At 34.4% G+C, this 22,026-nt stretch overlaps 1 protein-coding gene across 25 annotated transcripts in view; it reads left to right on the top strand.

The window, feature by feature from the left end:
• Positions 1-22,026, top strand: part of HDAC9 (histone deacetylase 9) — an 899,944-nt gene that overhangs the window by 557,667 nt on the left and 320,251 nt on the right. For 10 of the 25 annotated variants that reach the window (XM_063101430.1, XM_063101425.1, XM_063101412.1 and 7 more), the window contains 2 exons: positions 1,828-1,908; positions 8,337-8,600. The exons of 2 other annotated variants lie outside the window; for them this stretch is intronic. In XM_063101430.1, coding sequence (XP_062957500.1) covers positions 1,828-1,908; positions 8,337-8,600 — 345 coding nt within the window. Of the gene's footprint in view, positions 1-1,827; positions 1,909-8,336; positions 8,708-22,026 lie in introns of those variants that run through there. 13 more of the 25 variants (XM_063101421.1, XM_063101422.1, XM_063101438.1 and 10 more) reach the window with 2 other exon arrangements.

Below are 22,026 nucleotides of genomic sequence, written 5' to 3' on the forward strand. Positions count from 1 at the left end.
AGTCCTGGATGAATCAACCTCATTATTCAGTCTTGTCATCAGGGTCTACCTCAGCTCAAACTTCACTTCTTCAGAGGGGCCTTTGTTGCCTATCCAAAGTAACGTAGACACAAACACTCACCCCTACCCCCTCCATTCCCTATCACATCAAGTTCTACTCTTCTGGTACTTATTTTCTGTCTCCCTCACTCAGTGCTGGGATCTTGCTTCATTGACCATTCTCTTCCCAGGGCCTGGCATATAGTAAGCTCTGAATAAAAAATTGTTGAAAGAATGAAAGCAATGGGCAATTTTCTTGAACTAGCTGAAAGGAAGAAATTCTTTAGTCTCCTTTCTAGAAGGAAACACTTATGTAAATTATTGAAATATTAGTAAGTTTTGAGAGCCAGAGGAACGCAGGCATTGTTTTGGACAGTATATCATTTGTTTTTTATTTTTTTAATTGAAACATAATTGATGGACAATCATTTAGAGTTAAAAAGAGAAAGAAGTATTTATTAAAAATTCACTTGGTCCTTACATTAAAGATTAATTTTATACTTCTTCAATATTGGTAAGAAAGGCTGTTTTTCAGTTTAGACTTTTAATTTATGTGAGTACTAAACCAATATTTAGAAAGTCTTTCTTTTCTTGTTATTTAATTTTGATTTTTCTGATTATTTCCCTACAATGCACAGAAGTGAAGTGACATGGAGTATTTGGGCTTGAGACTGGAGTTCTTCTCTAAGTAGACCTCTCCAGTTGAAAGCCCTCCAAGCTCTGCGTGTTGTTTTTGAGAACAGTTGGTGCATACCTAATCTATTTGTGAATTGAGACAGAATTTTATCATTCTTTTTAAATTTAGTTTCTTTGGAGGTTAAGAGAAAAGTTTTATTTTCCAAAGGAAGAATATATATTTCAAAGAAAAAATTTTTAAAAAGAAAAAGAAAAACTTGTGCTATTGCTATACCTCGAGTAGAATCTGAGGCAAAATAAGAAAGTGGTGAGTGGTATTGAAGGTCGTCTTTCATAGTTTAATAACCACATTCAAACTGTTGTACAGACTGGTTTGCTGCTGACAGTGTCAGAAAATCAGATTTCTATCAGAAATGGACTTATTCTTTATACAGTCCTGTTCTTAGTTGATATGTCACATCTAAAGATATTTGTGGGGACATGAAGCATTTCTGTGGGAAAAATTAAAATGATAGAATTTAGGGACATTTTATTTAAAAGCACATATGCTTATGTTGACTTGTAGACTTGCATCAAGCAATGTAAGTCACACAGAGATGAGCTTAATGTCATAATGTGTAAAAATTAGTGACAGCTTCTAAACATTATTTAATGAATTTTACATGATTAGACAACAATATATGATGTTTAACATGGAATGTAAAACACTCAAATTATGGATTTGCTGTAATTACGACTCTAGCAGGGACTGATAAAAATTGAAGGGTTTAGTTATAATATTTGAAGGCATTAGAAATTTGGATACATTTCCATGCCATCTGGCCTGCAGAATATCTGTGTATAGGTGTGTGTGTGTTACAAGCAAGAATGGTCATAGACTGCTGATAGCATTCTCAGTGTTCGGCACAATTGCTGCACGGGAGCATGGAGAATCCAGAGACACACTGACAGATGAGGACGAGCATGGATAAAAGAAAAAGGAGAAGCTTTGCAGCCACCTCATCTTCATCTCAGCTGGGTTCTGCACCCGGGTAACTCACCTGGTGTCATACAAATGGCGCACGGTGTGTTTTACAGATGAGGCCTCAGCAGAGATTCACATAGGCTTGCACATTGATCTGTCACACAGATGTTTCGTCTTCTGTTTTCCAGCCAGCAAGGCAACAGCTCGACTTTGCTGGGGGATCACCTCCAGATGTTCAACCAAAGAGAGACACTGCCACCCCACTGAGAGTAAGCAGACATCTCCTCACTACATCTGGAGCCACTCGATGGAAGTACAAATTAGAACAGGGTTGGCCCATATCATATTTGTAATGGTCATATTTGTAATTGAAAAACATGCAGAAAACAACATAATCCGAATATTTACTTTCCTAGTAAATAGTCAGAAACTTACTAATAGCACCAAGTAATTTTTATTTTAAAAATATGAAATAAGTCAAACCTGGCAGGCAGAATTTCTGTCTGACTTTTGTTTGTAGATTTGCTCTGCTGATGTTAATTGCTAATTTTTCCACTCTGGCACATTTGATTGTTTAAACAAAAAACAGCTTTAGTCAAATAACTATGCATTTATATTTCGCAAAACTGGCTCCAGGACATCCCCTTTATCTCTTTTGTATTTTGTGAATCTTCACCAAGAGTACATTCTATTCCAAAGAAGATGAAAAAGTGGTAGTAATTGTCACATAGATATTGACTTTGTTTCAGAACCTAGCAGGAAAAATGTCAAAGCATTGTTTCTAAGCATTAATTAAGCTTTCGAATATGTGTGAACCTCCAACCAGGTGTTGTGCAATGTGTTAGGTATTGGGACAGAAAATGATGAAAAACATCAAGCCCATGTCCTCATGAAGTTTATATTATACTGGGTGAGATAAACAACTACTATTGTAGACAGAGATAGCAATATAATGCCAGACAGTAATAAGGGGTATAAAGAAAATATATTAATGAGATAGTAATAGAGGTAAAATCTGAAAAGAAGGAGCCAGTCAGGCATATAAGGATTTGAGGGAGTGAGGTGAGCACAGCATATATACGAAGGCCCTGTGGGAAAACAGGCATGTTCATGGTCATGGGACAGCCAGAGGATAGTGTAACTGGAGCTCATGAACAAGACAGGATGAAATGCTAAGTGAGGCCGGGGTGGGGTGGGGGGGAGGTCATAGAAAGTCTGAGGACTCTGTTAAGAGCTTTTGATTTATTATAACCATAATGGGAGGACTTTAAGTTGAGAACTGATGTTACCTAAATTATATTTCGAAAAGAATTATTAGAGCTACAGTAAGAGAATGAACTGTTGAGGACCAAGAAGGCAAGCAGTCGGCTATTTGGCCCAAACTGTTGAGAATCAAAAAGCCCAAATGGTGGTAGGCTATTTTGGTAGTTCAGGAGAAAATGATGGTATTTAGGGCTACCATGGTAGCAGTAGAAATGGAGAAATGTGTAAGATAAAGGCTATACTTTGGGGGTTGAATTGCTAGGTAGGGGCTTGGTAATAGATTGAATGGAGAATGTAAGTGAGACAGAAACAAGGATAGATCCTAGATTTTTGGCTTGTGCAGTTGGGTAGTGCAGTTCACTCAAATGAGAAAGATTTGGTGGGATGGGGTTAAAGGTTATCTTTGAGCTATTTAACGTTAGTGATACATACCTATTAGATATTCTAGATCTAAGCAAAGAATTTAAGCAAGCAGCTGAATATACAAGTTTGGAGCTCAGGGGAGAGATTGTAATTGCGTATATTAATTCAGTTTTCATCAAAATATAGCCATTTAAAAGAATGGAGAGTGGGAGGATATAAAAAGTTCTAGGTTTCTGCTCTTTAAAAAAATCACAAATTCATGCTTTGCAATCTGGGAGATGACTTGGCTTCTCCTGGGCATGAGATTCTTTCTTTAAAAAAGGAGGGTTTTAAGAATGATATTAGAAAATTTTCAACTCCAACATCTTATATCTATATGATTTTCACTTATAAGTTACTGTTTTATGTCAAGAAATGTTTCTTTTACAAACCATTAAGGAATTCTTCTCTTGGAAAAAGGTCATTTCGTCATTTGGCCTTCTTGCCAAGTGATCACAACATTATTCATTCTGGCTTTTTTCTCCCTCGTGTTTCCTTTAGTGTCTCAAAAGTGTAGATGAAGCCAAAGGAACTGACTAGAACAAATGGCATTGCTTTTGTATTGCACACTGAAATTTGTTATGTGCAGCGTCATATATATGTATCCATGTCAGTGAGGTTGTAAATACTGATCAAATTTGATTCATGGACTAAATGATGTGATTTCTGGATACTTCAGTGACCTCAGAAATACATTAGCAGGTTAGATTTCAGAAGGTTTTCTGTTAAATGTGCACATATATTCTATGAAAACTCAGGGTTTTATTAGTATTAGAGATTTTCTTTGACTTACTTGCTGTCTATAGGAAATTACGTTCTAGTAAATTAACACTTAGACAGTTTGTCTGGTCTTTGCCACTAATATCAATCTCCTGCTTTTAAAGATCTTATAATTTTTTTCTTGTTTTCCTTTCTAAAATGCTTCACCTTCACTGACACCTACTAATATATTATTTAAATGTCCACTGAATTTGGCATCCATGTAGTCTTTATTGACCTTAGCAAGAGAGATTCTGGTCAAATGGTGTGGATGAAAACCAAGTTGACATGGATTCTAAAGAAAATGGGAAAAGAGAAATGAAGAAAGTGAAGAGAGATAACTCAAGGAGTTGCATATGAAGGGAGATATATAATAGGGGTGGGGGGTCAGGAGGTCAAGGGAAGTTTTATTTAAGATGGATGGTATTTCTGAAAGTATACAAATGAGAATACTTTAGCAGAGAGGGGAAACATGATGGAGGGAAAAGTGGAGAACTGTAGGGGTGGCTGGGATCCAGGGCAAAAGCTGAGGGCTTGACTGAGATAGGAGTGCAGACATTTGCTTCCTCGTAACAGCAGGAAGGGTGGACAGGACAGCATGGTAAGAGTGTGGCAGCAGGATACTAAATTTCTCCTTTGAAATAAGAAGCAAAGGTATCAGCAGGGAGTGAGGAAACGATGGGGATGTTAGAAGTTTGAGGAGAGAGGAGGTAGTATGAAATAGTGTTTGAAAGACTGAGAGTGAATTAACTAGAGAAATGAGCAGATTGCCAGGCAGCACTGAGGGCCCATTGCAGGGTACGGTCTTGAATTGAAAGAGAAATACTCAGCATGAGTATTTATTTGTTCATTGTTTCCTAGCTCATTAAGCTGGTTGAGGTTGGCAGAGATTTAGTGTTAACCAAGTTTAGAAATCTAACGTGTCCAGTAAAACCACATTGAAAAGGGCAGGAGAGCTGGAGGTTGGAGGACCGACTAGAATTGGGGAAGGGCTGGATCAGAATATTCTGAGAATGAGCCAGAAGAAAGGAATGATGTTTGAAACTGAGATTAGGGGAGTATATGGTTATTGGTAACAATGAGGTCTAGGGTAAGATCATGATGTTGAGAGCTGAGATAGAGTTCAAGACCATTGGAGGTTAAGGGGTCAAGACACTAAGAGGCCATTTCGAGCCAGGAATAGGAAGGAGAAGAACAGCAACAGAAAAGTGTTTTTACTTAGCTGGTGCTGTGTGTAGCTTCCTCTTAGTTATTGAGTACTCCCTGTAATATCAGACATCCAGAAGCTGGCCAAGGTTCAGAGTCACCCCCCAGTAAGCAGGGACTTCTGACATGGCATTTCCTGAACACTGGCCATGTGCTGTCTTGCTCACCTTTTATCAGTTGCCCTCAGTTTATACTCTATGGCCACATATCCCATATCATTTTTTCTGTTGTCCCCAAGAAGCTCTTACTGGCAGGATCTTTGAACACCTCTCTTGGGTGTCCACTTGACTCACAAGTGTCCTCTTTGTCCACCAGCTCTTATGAGCAAGCTTCCATTAACTTTTCCAGCTATGCTACGGTAGTGAGATGGAGAGTTTCTACACTTCAGCGAGCATTTGTCCAGAAGATAAAGTGTCAGCAATCTTTTTGTGTATAGTTTCTCTGAGGGGCTCTTGCAGCCTCCTTTACTTAGTTAATAAAATCTTTTCTCAGATAGATCCCTCCTCCCCACAAGATCCTCTAAGTGCTCTTACATGTAGTCTGATGTGAGAGGTGGAGGTAAAGGTTGCAGGAATGACTGATGATCTCTCTTCCTGAATAATGAGTGGCGTGTGTCACATAATGTCTTTATTCCTGGTGTTCCAGCCCAAACAGGGACCTTTCCTTTAAAATCTTGCTTAGTTTGTGTGGTGTTGCCTGTTCTTTCTCTAACAGCCAGTTAAATGGGAGTCTACAACTGGGTAGTCAAATTTCAGGACTACTGTGTAGTCTGTTTTCTCCAAAATCCCAACGGTGTGCAAAGTATTATATATTTAAGACAGGAAGGGCCGGCCCCGTGGCGCACTCGGGAGAGTGCGGTGCTTGGGGGCGCAGCAGCAGCGGCGCTCCCGCCGCGGGTTTGGATCCTATGTAGGGCTGGCCGGTGCGCTCACTTGCTGAGCGTGGTGCGGGCAACACCAAGCCAAGGGTTGCGATCCCCTTACTGGTCACAAAAAAGGCAAAAAAAAAAAAAAAAGACAGGAAGAACTGATTAGTCTTCAGAATTGAGGCAAAAATCCTGCAGATGGTTTCCTAAAAAGTACCTGAGGGCATGTAAAGCATGATGTTCTCCTTATGCTGACTTCCCAGCAACAATACATGTTAGATTATAAGCACAAAGGAAATTGATATTTAAATTTTCTTTCTTTCATTTGGTATATGTTCTCTCAGTTTCATCACATGTAACTTAGGTTTGGTGATAGTTAGTTCTTACATATGGTTTATCCTGAGTTATATTTTATTCCTCTAAATTCTTACTCTCCACCCAGATATATTATAAACTGTGTCGTTCTATCCAACATCATCTTTCAGCATTTTCTTCTGGTCCTCAAACCCCACTAGCCTTTCATATGTTCAGATTCATTGAGCTCCTTTTCCAATAGTTCCCACACACTTTGTCTTCTGCCAGAAATGCTCCCCATCCTTATTTCCACCCCCATCTTCCATTTTTCACACCCATGTAGATAACCCCTCTTCATCCTTCACCCGTCCTGTCTCAGTGTAAACACAGTGCTTCCCCAGTGAAACTCCCTTAACAATCCCCATTCCTGCTCCTATGCCAAGCAGTATGTGCTCTTATAATACCCTGTGTTTCGTCCTTTAAAGCATTTATCCTCCTTGAAAATAAGAATAAACTTATCTATTTGATACCTTTCTAACACACTAAACTATAAGCTCCATGAGGGCAAAGCAATGGCTATTTTCCCAATACCTAGCATGGTGTCTTGAACATAGCTGGCATTCAATAAATATTTGTTGAACAAATGAATGAAAACTTCAGATAAATCTACCTACAGTGAAATTAATGGGCTTCATTAGCATGTTCAGGGCTATTTGGGGCTGCGTGGACTAGAGGAAAATCTATAAGCCTTTAAGAGGTTAAGGTGCCCTCCAAAGTTTGAATACATAAGTATTCAAACTTTAAAACATATTTAGTTTTAAAAACCTAGTTAGGAGTGAGTAGGAGATAAACTTTAATTTTATATAGAAAAATATGTATTCATGATTTTAGTTGTGGTATTGTGAGTGTGCTGCTTGTTGGGATAATTGGCACGTTGCTTATGTAGGCACTGACTTAGCAGAAAACTCTTGAAAACACAGTTCAGGATCTACAGATGATAAGTCGATAGGGCCATTGTGAAATAAAACAAAAGGCTTATGTGAGATGAAATCATTTTGAGACTTTTTCTCCTTTTATTGAGTTTTTACACAATGGTATTTTGCTGTTATTTAGGTTAGGTATGTTGGCAATTATCTTTTTTAATCATTAAGAAGTTAAGTCATATGCTTCTGAAAGATTAAATATGATTTAATTTTTAAAATAAGGTGTCTAAAATAATACTTTTCAAATTAGAAGATAATTCCTTGTTTCCTATTACTTAATTTCCACTTGGGTCTCTCCATAAAACATTTTAATATTGTCAAATTTTTTAAAATCCTGCATCTTTTTAAAATTCAGATTCAAAAAGAATATTTCTGTGTTTTACACATACATGTAAGAAGTTGCTTTATCATTTGACTGTAGTTTGACCGTATAGATACGGGAAAATTAGATCTATAAGGACTCAACATTTGTGGTTCTGGCTTTCAGAGCAGTTTACATTTGCCGGGAAATGCGATTGAGGAAGTTTTTCATTATCCCTTTTCCTCTTTTGCGAAAATTGACTCAAGTAAAACTTGTCCTGGTGAAAGTTTCATGGTTTCATGGACAAAGGTTACCTTTTTTCCCACCCTTTTCTAAGTGTGGTAAAGAGCAATCCATTAAAAACAAAACAAAACAACAACAACAACAAAAAATACAGACCTCATTTTCCACCTGCCACAGCAATACAATGTGGAAATGACGGGACTGCTTCCGATTTAGTTATACTGAGGAAGCTTGTTGCATACAAGTTCATTCTGAAATAGATGTTCAGTGAGTAGAAGTCAGAGTGTACTGAAGTAGAGTTATTAGAAATCAAAGTATAATTTGCTTCTTTGTTACCGTCAAGAGCTATTGAATTTTGAATTCCTGAACACTCTCTTCTAGCTGCTTTCGAAATCTATTGAACAACTGAAGCAACCAGGCAGCCACCTTGAGGAAGCAGAGGAAGAGCTTCAGGGGGACCAGGCGATGCAGGAAGACAGATCGCCCTCTAGTGGCAACAGCACTAGGAGCGACAGCAGTGCTTGTGTGGATGACACACTGGGACAAGTTGGGGCTGTGAAGGTCAAGGAGGAGCCAGTGGACAGTGATGAAGATGCTCAGATCCAGGAAATGGAATCTGGGGAGCAGGCTGCTTTTATGCAACAGGTAATAGGCAAAGATTTAGCTCCAGGATTTGTAATTAAAGTCATTATCTGAACATGAAATGCATTACAAGTTTTGGTTGATGGATATTATTTCCTATCAGTTTATATCTCTGGATGATTTGATTTTAGTGTTTAAGGATTCTGACTAAAACAGATATATGTATATATCTATATAGAGATCTCTCTATATACTGGTCTCTATTTAGATATCAAGGTTTCATTGAAACTGAACTGGTAAGGAAATACGTGTTTCATTAAAATTATGCTACACAGTACCCAAATACTTAATAGGCTTAAAATTCATCCCAAAGCCTGCTACACCAATTACTTTTAAGGAAAACGTACTCACTGTTATTTTTAGTTGATCTGTTGAGATCGGTGACTGATGGACATAGTCTCCCAGCCTGATCAATGAAGCATTCTATTAGTTTTTGATTTTTTTGAACATGTAGAATTCGATTTTCACATTACTGTACATAATGTATCATACTACAGTCTTGAACACTGTTAAAGGTAGTCTGCCCCTTCCTTTCTCTATCTTTTTTGTTAAGTAGAAATGTTCTGGTTACCATGCCAGTAGTCCTAGGTTATTTTGTAGATTGCAATTGAAAATACTACGAATACAGGCGTTTTTAAATATATATATGCAAATTGCAATACTATTTTAAATATTACATTATGTCTCACATAGCACTGCTCATTTTACTTTTATCTTGTGTAATTTGGTGACATTGTCTATTGAAAAAGTATCAGAAGAAGCAGATGCGAATGTCAGTGAGAAGTAATGTGCAGCACTGTGGTCCAATCAGATACTATATTGTATCTACAATTGCAGTAAACACAGTTACAGTATGATTATCTGATATCGTCAAAATCAGCTTTAAAGGAAGGTGTATCCTATTTTATAATCATCATCACTAGAATCTCTTAAGTATAATTCCATAATGACTTGGCATATACTATACCATTTTGGCAAATAAAAAATTAGGAAAGTCAGGTTTAAGAAAATAATTTACGTGTACATAATGCACATTCAGAAGGACTATGTCCTTTGATGCTATAAAATACAAACAACTTTAAAGGCAACAGAAGACAATGTTTATTTAAGTCAGTTCTTTGTCAGATCCCCGCTGTTCTTCTACAGAAAAGTGATTCTGTGAGGCTGAACAGGAAATGCCTTGTGGAAACAGGAAGTCCAAGTGATTCATGTACTGAGGAATGTAGGAAAAAAAAATCTGAGCATAGTGTTTTACTCTTTCTGTTTTTAAAGGGCACTCTATGAATTGATTTATTGTCTAAGAAAATAACACCACAAGTAGGGAAATTGTTACGGAAGCTTTTCACTGGAACATTTCCTTCATATTCCCTTTTGATATGTTTACCTTGTTTTATAGGTTTACTTTTGTTAAGCTAGTTAAAGGTTCGTTGTATTAAGATCCCTTTAATATGGATAATCCAAATTGACCTAGAATCTTTGTGAGGTTTTTTTCTATTAAAATATTTATATTTCTAAATCCAAGGTATTTTAAGGTGTAGTATCCTGTTTCAAAGGAGATATAGCAGTTTTGCCAAATGTAGACATTGTTCAACTGTATGTTACTGGCACGTGTTGTTTACATTTTGCTGTGACATTTAAAAATATTTCTTTATAAAAATGTTACTGCTAAAGATACATTATCCTTTTTAAAAAAGTCTCCATTCAAATTAAATTAACATAGCTAGAAGTTAGAAAGTTTAAAACTTTTCCTTATAATGAAAGTCCTTCTGATAATTTGACAAATACCTGTAATAGGCAATACTCCCTATCACCACCATATTTTGGTTAGTATATTCCTTCAGATTAAAATGACTTCTTGTCAGTTGTTTTGCATTAAAAATATGGCATGCCTAAGATAAGATGGTATATTTTTTCCATCTCATAAATATTCATTTTCCTCAAAGTCTTTTTTCAATCTCATCAAAAAGGGATAGTGCATCTTTTAAAATACATTTTATTTGGGGAGGAACATGTGGCTGAGCAGACTTTTGTATAATATTACTTCAAAGATATGTAATCACAAACAAAAAAAACTATTTTTTATAATGTCATTTGAGAGAACTTCATCAGTACAGTTGGTGGACGTTAATTGTTTGAATTTGATAGTCTTTGAATTTAATCAAGAAACTACCTGGAACCAGTGAAAAGGAAAGCTGGACTTAAATAATCTTAGAACCAATTGATAAATGTCTCTTTTAAAATCTACTGTATTTATTATAATTTACACCCTTGAAGGTGATCTCTTGTTTTGTGTTGTAAATATACTGTTTGTATGTTTCCCTTTTTTCCTTCTGTTATAAGTCTCTTCCTTTCTCAAATAAAGTTTTTTTTAAAAGATCCCCTTTCATACACTTGGCTTTGTGTAAACTTGATATATTTAATCGAATTTGAAGCTTGTACACTAGGTTCTCATATACCAAAATATATTGCCATTATTTGTTGAAACAAGAAAATAAAGATATTTTGAGCAGTCACTTCTAATACCATTAAAAATAATAAATCCAACAATAATGACTTTAAACTCTTTATATAAGCTCTCATCAAATAACAAACACTTTTGTAAAATTTGTTGCATTTTCCTCTTTCCAGTGTGACCTTTTTTATGATATGTTATCATCTTTGGTATTTAAATTAAAATGGCAACTTCTAAATGGAAAATTTTATATAAATAGATGTCAGTTCCTAACATTGCTCAACTTAAAAAAATTATTTTTAAAAAGCTTAACATAATCCCTTGAATTTAACAAGCACTCAATAAATATTAAAACGAATAATTTTCCAAGGATCATAACTATGCCTATTACAGTGAAATCTTGAACTACAAGTATAAAGTGACTGTACATAAATTTAAAGAGAAAATAGAAATTAAATGATTGCCCCTTCTGTGGTAACAATTATTGTAATACTATTGTGAAGAACAAAGAGCCTGACTCAGGTAAAGGGAACTGTATCACACACATCACGTGGGCTGCAAAGTACCTGACTCTTCTTCTGAACTGTTGCTAGCAAAAGTTATCAGTCAGTGCTTCATAATGTGTTACTGTGTGTTTGGTTCAATAGGTTAAAAGAATTTTTTTTAATACGTTATTTGAATCACTTAATGTAGACTTTAATAGTGTCATACAAGTTAAAGTTATCTAAGCCAAAATAGCATGGTATTTTGAGAAATATGGAGCTATAATTATTGAGTACTGTTGATTGATTATCATTCCATATGCTAAAAATTTGATAATTTGGTCAATTCTGAAAATATCGTTAATGCTAGTCATGATTTCCTGGAATATGCCTTTGGACTATAAAATTAGAAGACTAACTCAGTACTAGAGATCCTAAAATAAGAGAGGAATCAATTAATTGTTTTATTATAGTGTATATCTGATTTCTGAAATGTAATATGAGATGACTTTTTAAATAAAAAACATTAATCTAAGGTTTGAAAGCTTATCTTCAGGAAAATAGTTTTTGCCAAATCTTAGATTAAATAACCATTAGGTTTCCTTTTCTGGCAGTAAAAAGCCGCCTTCTCGTTGGTGAACGTGGTTGCTGAAGTACAGACTGCTAATTTTCATAGGTCTGAGAAAGACAGTCTTTAGTAAATGTTTGTATGATTTCAGACTCCTTTTTTTCAAAGGGTATTAAAAAGAATTGAGTCAACCCTTTTTTGAAACCTAGTATTTAGCAGATATATAGGTAAACAACATAGTATTTCTTTTTTTAATTTGGCATTTCTTTGTGATTTTTTCAATAATTGAAGTATGCTATTGTAAATAACTGTGGTAGGTATAAATTGTGAGTGTTCTATTGAGGGTTATCAGTGATAAATAATTGAGGTCTACAATGGTAGGAACTTAGAGATGCAGGAGGAGTTTGAGACTGTTATTCCCTTTATTATCGATAATTCCTCCAACCTGCTTTTCAGGTAAAAATAAAAGAGGGCAATCAAAGAATTTAGGCAAATAAAAAGGATATTGGGAATATGTCTTTTCAATCAATATGTTTAGACTTTAAAATGTTTCCATTCTCACTGTTACAATTTATTTTATAATAACTTCTTTGAGCCTCATAAGATGTGTTTAGACAATGCAACTTTTTCGGGTCATCTTGATTTACAAAAAGACTTTTGCTTTTAACTATTGCAAACATTCAGTGAACCAGGTATTATTGCCAGCACTTTATATCACAATTATTAACTCATTTAGAGCTACAATATCCTTATGAGGTAGGTATTCTTACTATCCCATCATAGATGATGGGAGCACTGGGGCACCGAGAAGTTACAGTCAAGGTCACCCAATCAGTGGCAGTCCTGCTCTAATTTGAACCCAGGCACTCTGGCACCGGAGTCCTTGTTCTCAACCTTTACCATTTCACTGTGTGTGTGCAACAATTCTTTTTACCTGATATATTCTTTTCTGACCAATTTAGTCAATTGATACTACATTCCCCTCCCCCCACACTCACTTGCTGTCTTTCTCTCCATTAGCGTTTACCAAACTGTTTTGAATCAATTATCTGTTTTGTTTTGTTTTGTTTGGTGACCGGCCGCACCGCGCTCAGCCAGTGAGTGCACCGCCCCGGCCATCCCTATATAGGATCCGAACCCGGGGCAGGAGCGCCCAGCGCCGCACTCTAACGAGTGCGCCACAGGGTCGGCTCTCAATTATCTGTTTTAATCACTGCTGTAAATCATGCGATTAGGACTCTTTTTTCTAATTCACAAATGAGGGTTCTAATTCTTCTTGCAAACATGGTGTTCAACCATTTTCAATCATGAAAATTGATGGGTTCCTTTTTTCTGACTAGAGCCAGTTCTGGGATGGAGTTAAACAATATTAACTTTTGGGGGAGGGAAGGAGAAAGGATTCCAACCAGCTCACAGCTCGCCTCACCACTTCCTACCTTCACCTCCCAACCACCAAGGCAAAGAAAGTCCAAGTCCAATTTCTAAGCAGTCAGGATGCTGCCTTTTAAAAACTTTGAAACCTTTTAAGTATGCACCTGATAATCATTTTGACCTAAAATAGTCTGTATAAGATGTTGTGAATGAAAGAAAATAGGGTACATATCTAGGAGTGATATTTCTGAGTGAAATCTGTTGAGTTCTAGAATGCCTAGGTAGTTTTTTAATCTAAAGGTGCATGGAAATCCTCTTGTGGGAAACTTAGCTTCTGACCATATCCCCAGAGATTCTGATTCTCTTGTACTGACAGGAATGTACATTTTTCAAGTCCTTGGGAAGGTCTGATTGAGAAACTGTGTCTTATCGATAGCCAGGGGCCCTAAGCCACTTCCTGAACTAGGGGCTGAGCCTTAATAGCTTTTACCTAAGATCCTTAGATTCTCTGATTCCAAGTTTTCATAATATACTGTCTCATGTTTCTTGTGTATTCTCAGTTTCCTCTAAATTTTAATTCAAATATAGGCTATTCTCACTATATGAGTATTTACTGCTATAAATTCTGTTGATAGTGTTTGTCCTTTTTGTTTATGTCTAATTTAAATAATTTCTTGGCTTACTTATGCAGCATTAACTGAGCAAGACTGGACAAATTATTTTTCTTCACAGGTTCTGTGCTATTTGTTGTATGTTGATTTTCTGGTTTTGTTTTTTAGAGTGATAAAATTCATATAACATAAAATTCACTATTTCAAACATTTTAAACGTATACATTTCAGTAATTTTTGGTATATTCACAATTCTGTGCAGCTACAACTACTGTCTGATTCCAAGATATTTTCATCAACTCCAGCTCAGAAGAAGTTCTTTACCAACTAAGGTCCTCATTCCCCCTTCCTCCTAATCCCTGGCAACCACTAATCTACTTATATCTCTGTGGATTTGCCTATTGTGGATATTTCATACAAACAAAATCATACCTCATGGCCTTTTATGTCTGGCTCCCTTCCTTTTGCATAACACTTTCAGATTCCTTCCACATTGCAGCATGTATCAGTACTTTATTTCTTATTATGGTTGAATAATATCCATTGTATGGATATGCTATGTTTTGTTCATCCATTCATCAGATGACGGACACTTAGATTGTTTACTTTTTGGCTATTATGAATAATGCTGTTGTAAACATTCGTGTACAACGTGTTTACGTGAATGTGTATATGTTTTAAACGTGTTAACATGTTTTCGTCTCTTGAGTATATATCTAGGAGTGAGATTTCTAGATCATATGGTAACTCTGTTTAACTTGCTGAGGATTATCAAACTGTTTTTCAAATAGCCAAACTATTGTACTTTCCCACTAGCAATGTGTGAGGATTCCGGTTTCTCCACATCTACTCCAACACTGATGGTTCTATTTCATTGATGGTAGCCATCCTAGTGGGTGTGAAGTCCTATCATTGTTGCTTTGATTTCTATTTTGCTAATGACTAATGATGTTGAGCACCTTTTCATTTGCTAATTGGCCATTCATATATATTCTTTGGGGAAAAGTCTATTCAAATCCTTTGCCCATTTACATTTATAAATTGGCTTTTTGTTGATAAGTTATAAGTAACTTTTGGATACCAGGCCTTAACAGATATATGAGTTACAAATATTTTCTTGCATTCTATGGGTTGTTTCTTCATTTTCTTAAAAGTGTCCTTTGATGCAGAAATATTTCTAATTTTTCTAAAGTCCAATTTGTTTCATTTTGTTGCTTGTACTTTTGGTGTCATTTTTAAGAAACTGTTACCTGATCCAAGGTCACAAAGATTTAAATCTATGTGTCCATCTAAGCATTTTATAATTTGAGCTCTTACTTTTAAGTCTTTGATCCATTTTGTGTAATATTCTTCTGTACATTTATTTTTAAAGAGGTAAGAACTTCCTGATTTTTGGACTTCATTTTCTCATGCTCCATCTCCATTTTCTTTCTCGTTAGTTGGTTTTGGTCTTGCTTTTTTTCCGTTTCTGTTGCTGACTCTTGCACTTTTGAAGCTGCTTTTTTTCTTCCCAAAGAATCATTTAAATGCTACATTCTTGCTGATTATTATATATAATATAAGCTGAGTGGAAAAAAAAAGTTAATTTTTCTCTAAGGAATGCCTTTTTATCTGGTGCTCTTTAAAAACTAAATCAGTTATTTTTCTTCATAATTATGGTTTTAAGATCCTACCCTGATTACTCTTTTTTACTTATGTCTACTTTGCGCTTAAATTTTATGTTGAACTAACCTTTATGTTTTTGATCTTCATCCCTCTGTTGAAAGAATTTCTGAAAGACCCCTAGATTTGCACCGTCCAAACTGGTGGTCACATGTAGCTATAGAGCATTTAAAATGTGGCTGGTGAGAATTAAGATAAGCCCTAAAGTATAAAATACACACTGGATTTCAACAGCATAGTCTAAAAAATATATTAATATCTCATTAAGAATGTCTATTGATTACATATTGAAATGATAATATTTTAAATATACTGGGTTACATAACATTATTAAAATTAATCTTATCTGTTTTCTTTTTTTAATGTGACTGCTAGAAAATTTAAGATTACATATGTGGCTTGTATTTGTGGCTCACATAATTCTATTCATATATTTATGCTTCTTCCTTAAATCATCATCTCATTTTTTATTTTGTTAATTGATATGTCTCATCATTTTGGAAATAGGTGGGCTATAAAACCTGAGCAAATGAATTTTTGCTCTTGGCAGTGTCTTTTTTTTTTTTTTTCTAAAAAATTGTATGTTTTTGATTATACATTTTATGGGGTACAGAGCTGACTATCAGTATTTGTGCACAGTATGTGATGATTAAATCAATATTATTAGCATGTTCATCATTACAAATCGTAATTACTCTTTGTGTCCCTTACCTAATTACTTCCTAACCCGCCTTCCCCTCCCCCTTTCCCACCTCTACTAACTATAGATCTGTTCTCTTGCCAGTATCTTTCTGTTGCTCTTACTTAGCCTGACATAGAGGCATCAAATATCAGTGTTAGAAGAGATCTGAGGCATCTTAATAGTTTAAGGGATTAAAGATCTTTCTCTTTACCTTAAAGACAACTCAATGTCTATGAAATGTTTTATTATCAATAGTAGTGGTAAGGGTGAGATTCAATTCACTAATTGCTCCACTCTCATCTCAAAGTTAGTAAATTCATCTGCAAAATACGCCGGGTTTCTTTTTTTTTTTTTTTCTTACGTATTTTTTTTCCCCTGCTCTTCCATTTTTGTCAATGGAACCACCATTCAGACACTGGAATAGATGATTGTGAAGTCATCTTTGATTATCTTCTCTCCTCTATCTCATATAAGCAGTTGGTCCTCCAATTTCTGATTTTAAATCGTATCTCTTTACTTTCCCTTTGGCTCTGCTTTCTTCAGTCACTACCCTATTAGTTAGTTATTAATATTTAGTATTTAGTATTAATACTAAAACAAATTCATGCTTTTATTATTGCAGTAGCCTCCTTCCACCTCAGTGTGATATTTATACTAATTCAATTAACTTACTGTAAAATACCAATATAATTTCCCATTCTCTATGGCACAACCTATAGTGATTTCTTCCTAATTATTTCATGTAAATGGTATTAGAGAGTTACAGGCCTCATGTTTCAGTTTTTATACCCTGATCAGACATTCACCTCTGCCAATCTAACTTAATCACTTAGAGACATAGCAAATTCCCAACTTGGGGCTCCAATTGGCAGGAGTTTCATCAAGCTTTTACCACTGCCTGAGAAGCCTTTAACTTCCTTTTCCAAGTCCTATTCTGCCTTCTCCCTTTTTTTTCTGATTTCTGCAGCCCAACTGAACTCTCCAGTCAACTCGAAATCAGTTCCGTACAACTTATCATGTAATTCTTCTTTAATCATTACCTGTGTGTTATTATGTCTTTTTGCCTTTTGAGGCCAGAGAAAATATATTATATTGTGTTCGTCATTGTTCCTAGCACCACCCAGGGAACCTATGAAGTGTCAAGTTAAACTTCATTTGATTTTTGTTTTACATTTCTCTTATTCAGATGTAAATAGCTAAAGGCCATTTTCTTCCATATTACAATTATATGCTCAATCTTATTTTCTATGTGAAATGTAAAATGATTTTTTGCTTGATTGACTATTTCTCATTAGTAACATTTCTTTAAGCCAGCTCTAGTAAAGATAGCTACTATTTCACTTTCATTTTCAACCAGTAGGAAATGATGGAAATTTTTTACTTTACAAATTTAATATTTGATTTTACTTGTAACCAAATTGTTTTTTCATAATTTATATTCATATATGAATTATTTTATCATAATATCTGGTGTACATTTTTAGATAAAAATATAGTATCAAATAATTTTCATAGCCTCTATAGAATTATATAGAATTTTATATAGATTATATAGAATTTTCTATTTATATGTATTTTATTGACGATTTTTGAAAGCTGGAGCTTGGAAAAAAAGACAAAATGATTCACGTTATATTAATCTTTCTTTGAGAGTGAATCATCCTCATCTTTATGCATATTTAAATAAGAAAAGTATTTCTGAACGTGGGAATTGATGTGTTGTTTTGACTATATAGGCATCAAACCTTGACAGTAGCGTTTTGCATTGTCTGTGCGATCCATGCATGGAACTGCCTCAGAGGTGTAACCTGCCCAGTGGTTGTAACGCTGATTCTGTAGCTGGACTGCAGGAGTTCCAAGTCTAGCTTCGTCACATTCTAGCAACTCCACTTGGAGAAAATTACTTAATTTTGCCAAACCTCAGTTTAATTGTTTGTTAAATGTGATCGACAATTATAATTTTTTTGTTGGGGTATTGTGAGATTTAAATGGGTTAACCTACGCAAGTGAAAAATAAGAGCTAGCAAAGTAGGTGCACAGTAAAAATGAGCAATTGCAGTTACTATTATCGTTAACAACATTGCTAATTTCTTGGAACTTTTTAACTTTGTTCTCCTTGGTAGGAGCCTGCCTCATACTCTGTTTTGTTGTTTTGCTTTTTAATAATGAATAACTTTCTTTTCAATAAATAAAAAAAGCCTAAAACAGTGCTCCCCAACTTTTTTTATGTCCTTGCACACATAAAAAATGGCAATATATATACAGCCCAGGTCATTGCAGGAGTCTGTTCAGGCTGCTCCTACCTGCCCTATGGGTTAAGAATAGTCTAGAATGGATTTTATGGCAGCCCTTTCATGACTCATGGGGCAGTATTCAGTTTGGAGTGTTAGTTGGAAGACCCTATGAGTACATTACCCCTTCCTCTCTACCATCTTTCCTTCTATCTCCTTTTATCTACCATAAAAAGAAGCCCAGATTTTTTTTTTTTTCATCAGAGTTCAGCTAATGATTTATCAACTTTAAGACAACTTTAGGTGTGAATAAGCAACATGATCATCATTCCAAAGGATGTGTTAAGATTATATATTGATCAGGGAGCATCCTCTGATATGCTCTGTTTACATCCAGGTTTAATTCCCACCCTATATCAGCACCGAAGCCATCAAAAAGCAAAACTCCAATAATTGACATTGCCTAGTACCCTACAAGGATTCTCTTGTCACATTTATACTGGGCTCTACCTTTCTTTGGAATCAGCAAGAAATAAATAATGCTGAGATATTCTTTGTCTTTGCTTTTTAACAAATGCTCTGGGAATCTTTTTCTACTATCTCTAGTTTGATGAATGCTAAAAGAATGTATAATGGAAAATCCTGCAATGATTCCTTGATTTTAAGTAATTTGGCTTCCTTGTTTTGAGAAACCATCCATTCTATTATTGTCATTTAACACGATAAAGAATGTCTACTACTACACTTTTAGCATTTTAGAAATGTTTTGGTCATAAGATGGTGCTGTTAAATCCCTCTTTTCTTAATTTATACTTTATGAATTAAAGTATATTTATTTAGTTTTCTGGTGCATATTTTAAACAGTTCAATTTTGCTTTTGTACTTAAATTATCTGACAAACTCAAAAAAACATCCAGTTTGATTCCTTTATTTTTTTCTTTACTCCATATCTTAAGTATCTCTCTATATTTTATATCTTTATATGTGTACAGTGGTTAGTTGTATCTCAATATAACATTTTTTTTCTGGATATGGAAACAGATAACTTTTTCCCCCTGAAAGAGGCTCTCTGAGATTCAAAAAGTCTGATTTCTAATGTTTTGAGGTTTTTCCCATGATAATTTGAATTAAAATTTTAAAATGAGGTTTGTGCTCTGGTTACTAAACTTCCTAAATCTTACTACTGCTTTTAGTCTAGTTTTTTGAAGTATAAGTGACATCTAACTCTACTCATTATATATGTACAGTTTGATGAATTTTTAAAAAGGTATATACAACAATCTAGATATAGAATATTTACATCACTCCAAAGAATTCCTCCTGCCCCCTTTTTAATCAAGTTCACCCACTTCCCCACCCTGACCCAGGCAAGTTTTGTTTTGTTTTCTGTCACTGTACATCAGTTTTCATTTTTCTAGAATTTCATATAAGCAAATCATATTAAAAAAGAAGTCTGTGAAATTTTCAGTATGGATTTTTTTTTTTTCCAGTCAGAAAATGCTTCTGGATCCATCCATGTATGCACAGAAATATGGTCTTTTTTATTGCTGAATATTGTTTCATTCTATGGATATGCCACAATTTGTTTATATATTCATCTATTGATGAAAATTTAGGTTATTTCCAGGTGCGGAAAATTATGAAGAAAACTTCTAGGAATATATTATACAAGTTTTTATAGACATTGGTTTTTCTCTTAGGTAATTACTTAAGAGTGGAATTGTTGAGTTGTACGCTAAGCATATGTTTAACTTTATAAGAAACTGCCAAATTGTTTTTGATTAGCTATTATTTTACATTCTCATGAACAAAGTTTCTGTTGCTCTTCATCCTAGACAACACTTGGTATTGTCAGATTTTCTTAACTTTTGCATTTTAATGAATATATAGTGAAATCTCATTGTGGTTTTAATTTACGTTTTTCTGATGTCTGATGGGCTTGAGCATCTTTTCATATGTTTATTGGCCATTTTTATATCTTCTTTGGTAAATTTTCAATTCATCTATGTTGCTCACTTTTTATTGCTAATTTTTGAAGCTATATTGCTTATTTTTTAAATTATTGATTATAGTGGTAACATATTTTGGATGCAGTTTATTTCTACACATATATGTTACAAATATTTTTACCTCACCTATCGCTGGCCTTATAGTTTGAAGAGCAAAGTATTTAAATTTTGATGTGTCCCATTCTACAATTTTTTTTCCTATGGATAGTGCTTTAGTGGCCTAAGAATGATTTGCTTCTATATTTTTTTTCTAGTTTAGTTTTTACATTTAAGGTGAAAAGTCATTTTAAGTTAGTTTTTTATATGGTATAAAGATAGTTAGAGGTTCATTATCTTACATGGATATCTACATTTTTCAGCACCATTTTTTGAAAAGAATATCCTAGTTTCTTTGAATTATTCTGGTGCCTTTGTTTGAAATCAATTGAATATAGAAGTATATGTGTGAGCAAATTTCTGAATTCTTTATTTTATTTCATTGCTCTCTATAACTTCACACCAATACTATAGAATTGTGATTACTGTTGTTATATAGTAAGTCTTAAAATCAGGTGGTATTTTATTTTTCTGCTTGTTTGTAAAGTTTTCTTGTAATTACTTTTTTTCAGAAACTTTATTATGATGTGCCTTAATGCAGTTTTCTGTGTATATCCTGCTTTGATTCACTTAGCTTGTTATATCTGTGGGTTTGTACGTTTTAAAATTTTAGAAAATATCAAGAGTTAGTTTTCCTAATTTTTTTTTCTGCCTATTATTCTCTCTCCCTTTCTTTTGGAACTCCACTTAAATATAGGGTAGACTGCTTGATATTGTCTCACAGGTCTATAAGTTTCTATACATTTTTTCCTATTCCTTTTGCTCTTCATGTTTCTTTTCCTTTTTTTCAATTTTATTTATATTTTTTTGTGGGATATGGTGTGTTGTTTCAATACATGCATATACTGCACATTGATTCACTTAGGATAGTACTGCTATCCACATCTTTTCTTCCTCGTGCATAAACCTTTGTTAATCACATCCAGTATTTTTTCATTTAAGATATTATATTTTTTATATATAAAAATTTCATTTGGTTCTTTTATATATTTTCCATTTATCTCTTCTATATATTCATGTTTTTCTTTAAATCTTTGAGCATATTTATAACATATATTTTAAAGGCCTTTTCTGCATATTCTGTCTCTGCCATTCCTGGGTCTGCTACTAGTGCTTAATTTTTCTCTTGAATTTGGTTCGTGATTTCTTGCTCCTTTTTAATGTCTAGTAAATTTTCATTAGATGTCGGACAATTTTAATTTGTTGTCTTTCTTTAAAGAACATTCATCATTTGAAACTTTAAAGGCTTGTTTTTAAGTTTTGTT

Source organism: Cynocephalus volans, chromosome 6 (assembly GCF_027409185.1).
Source record: "Cynocephalus volans isolate mCynVol1 chromosome 6, mCynVol1.pri, whole genome shotgun sequence".
Lineage (NCBI taxonomy): Eukaryota > Metazoa > Chordata > Mammalia > Dermoptera > Cynocephalidae > Cynocephalus > Cynocephalus volans.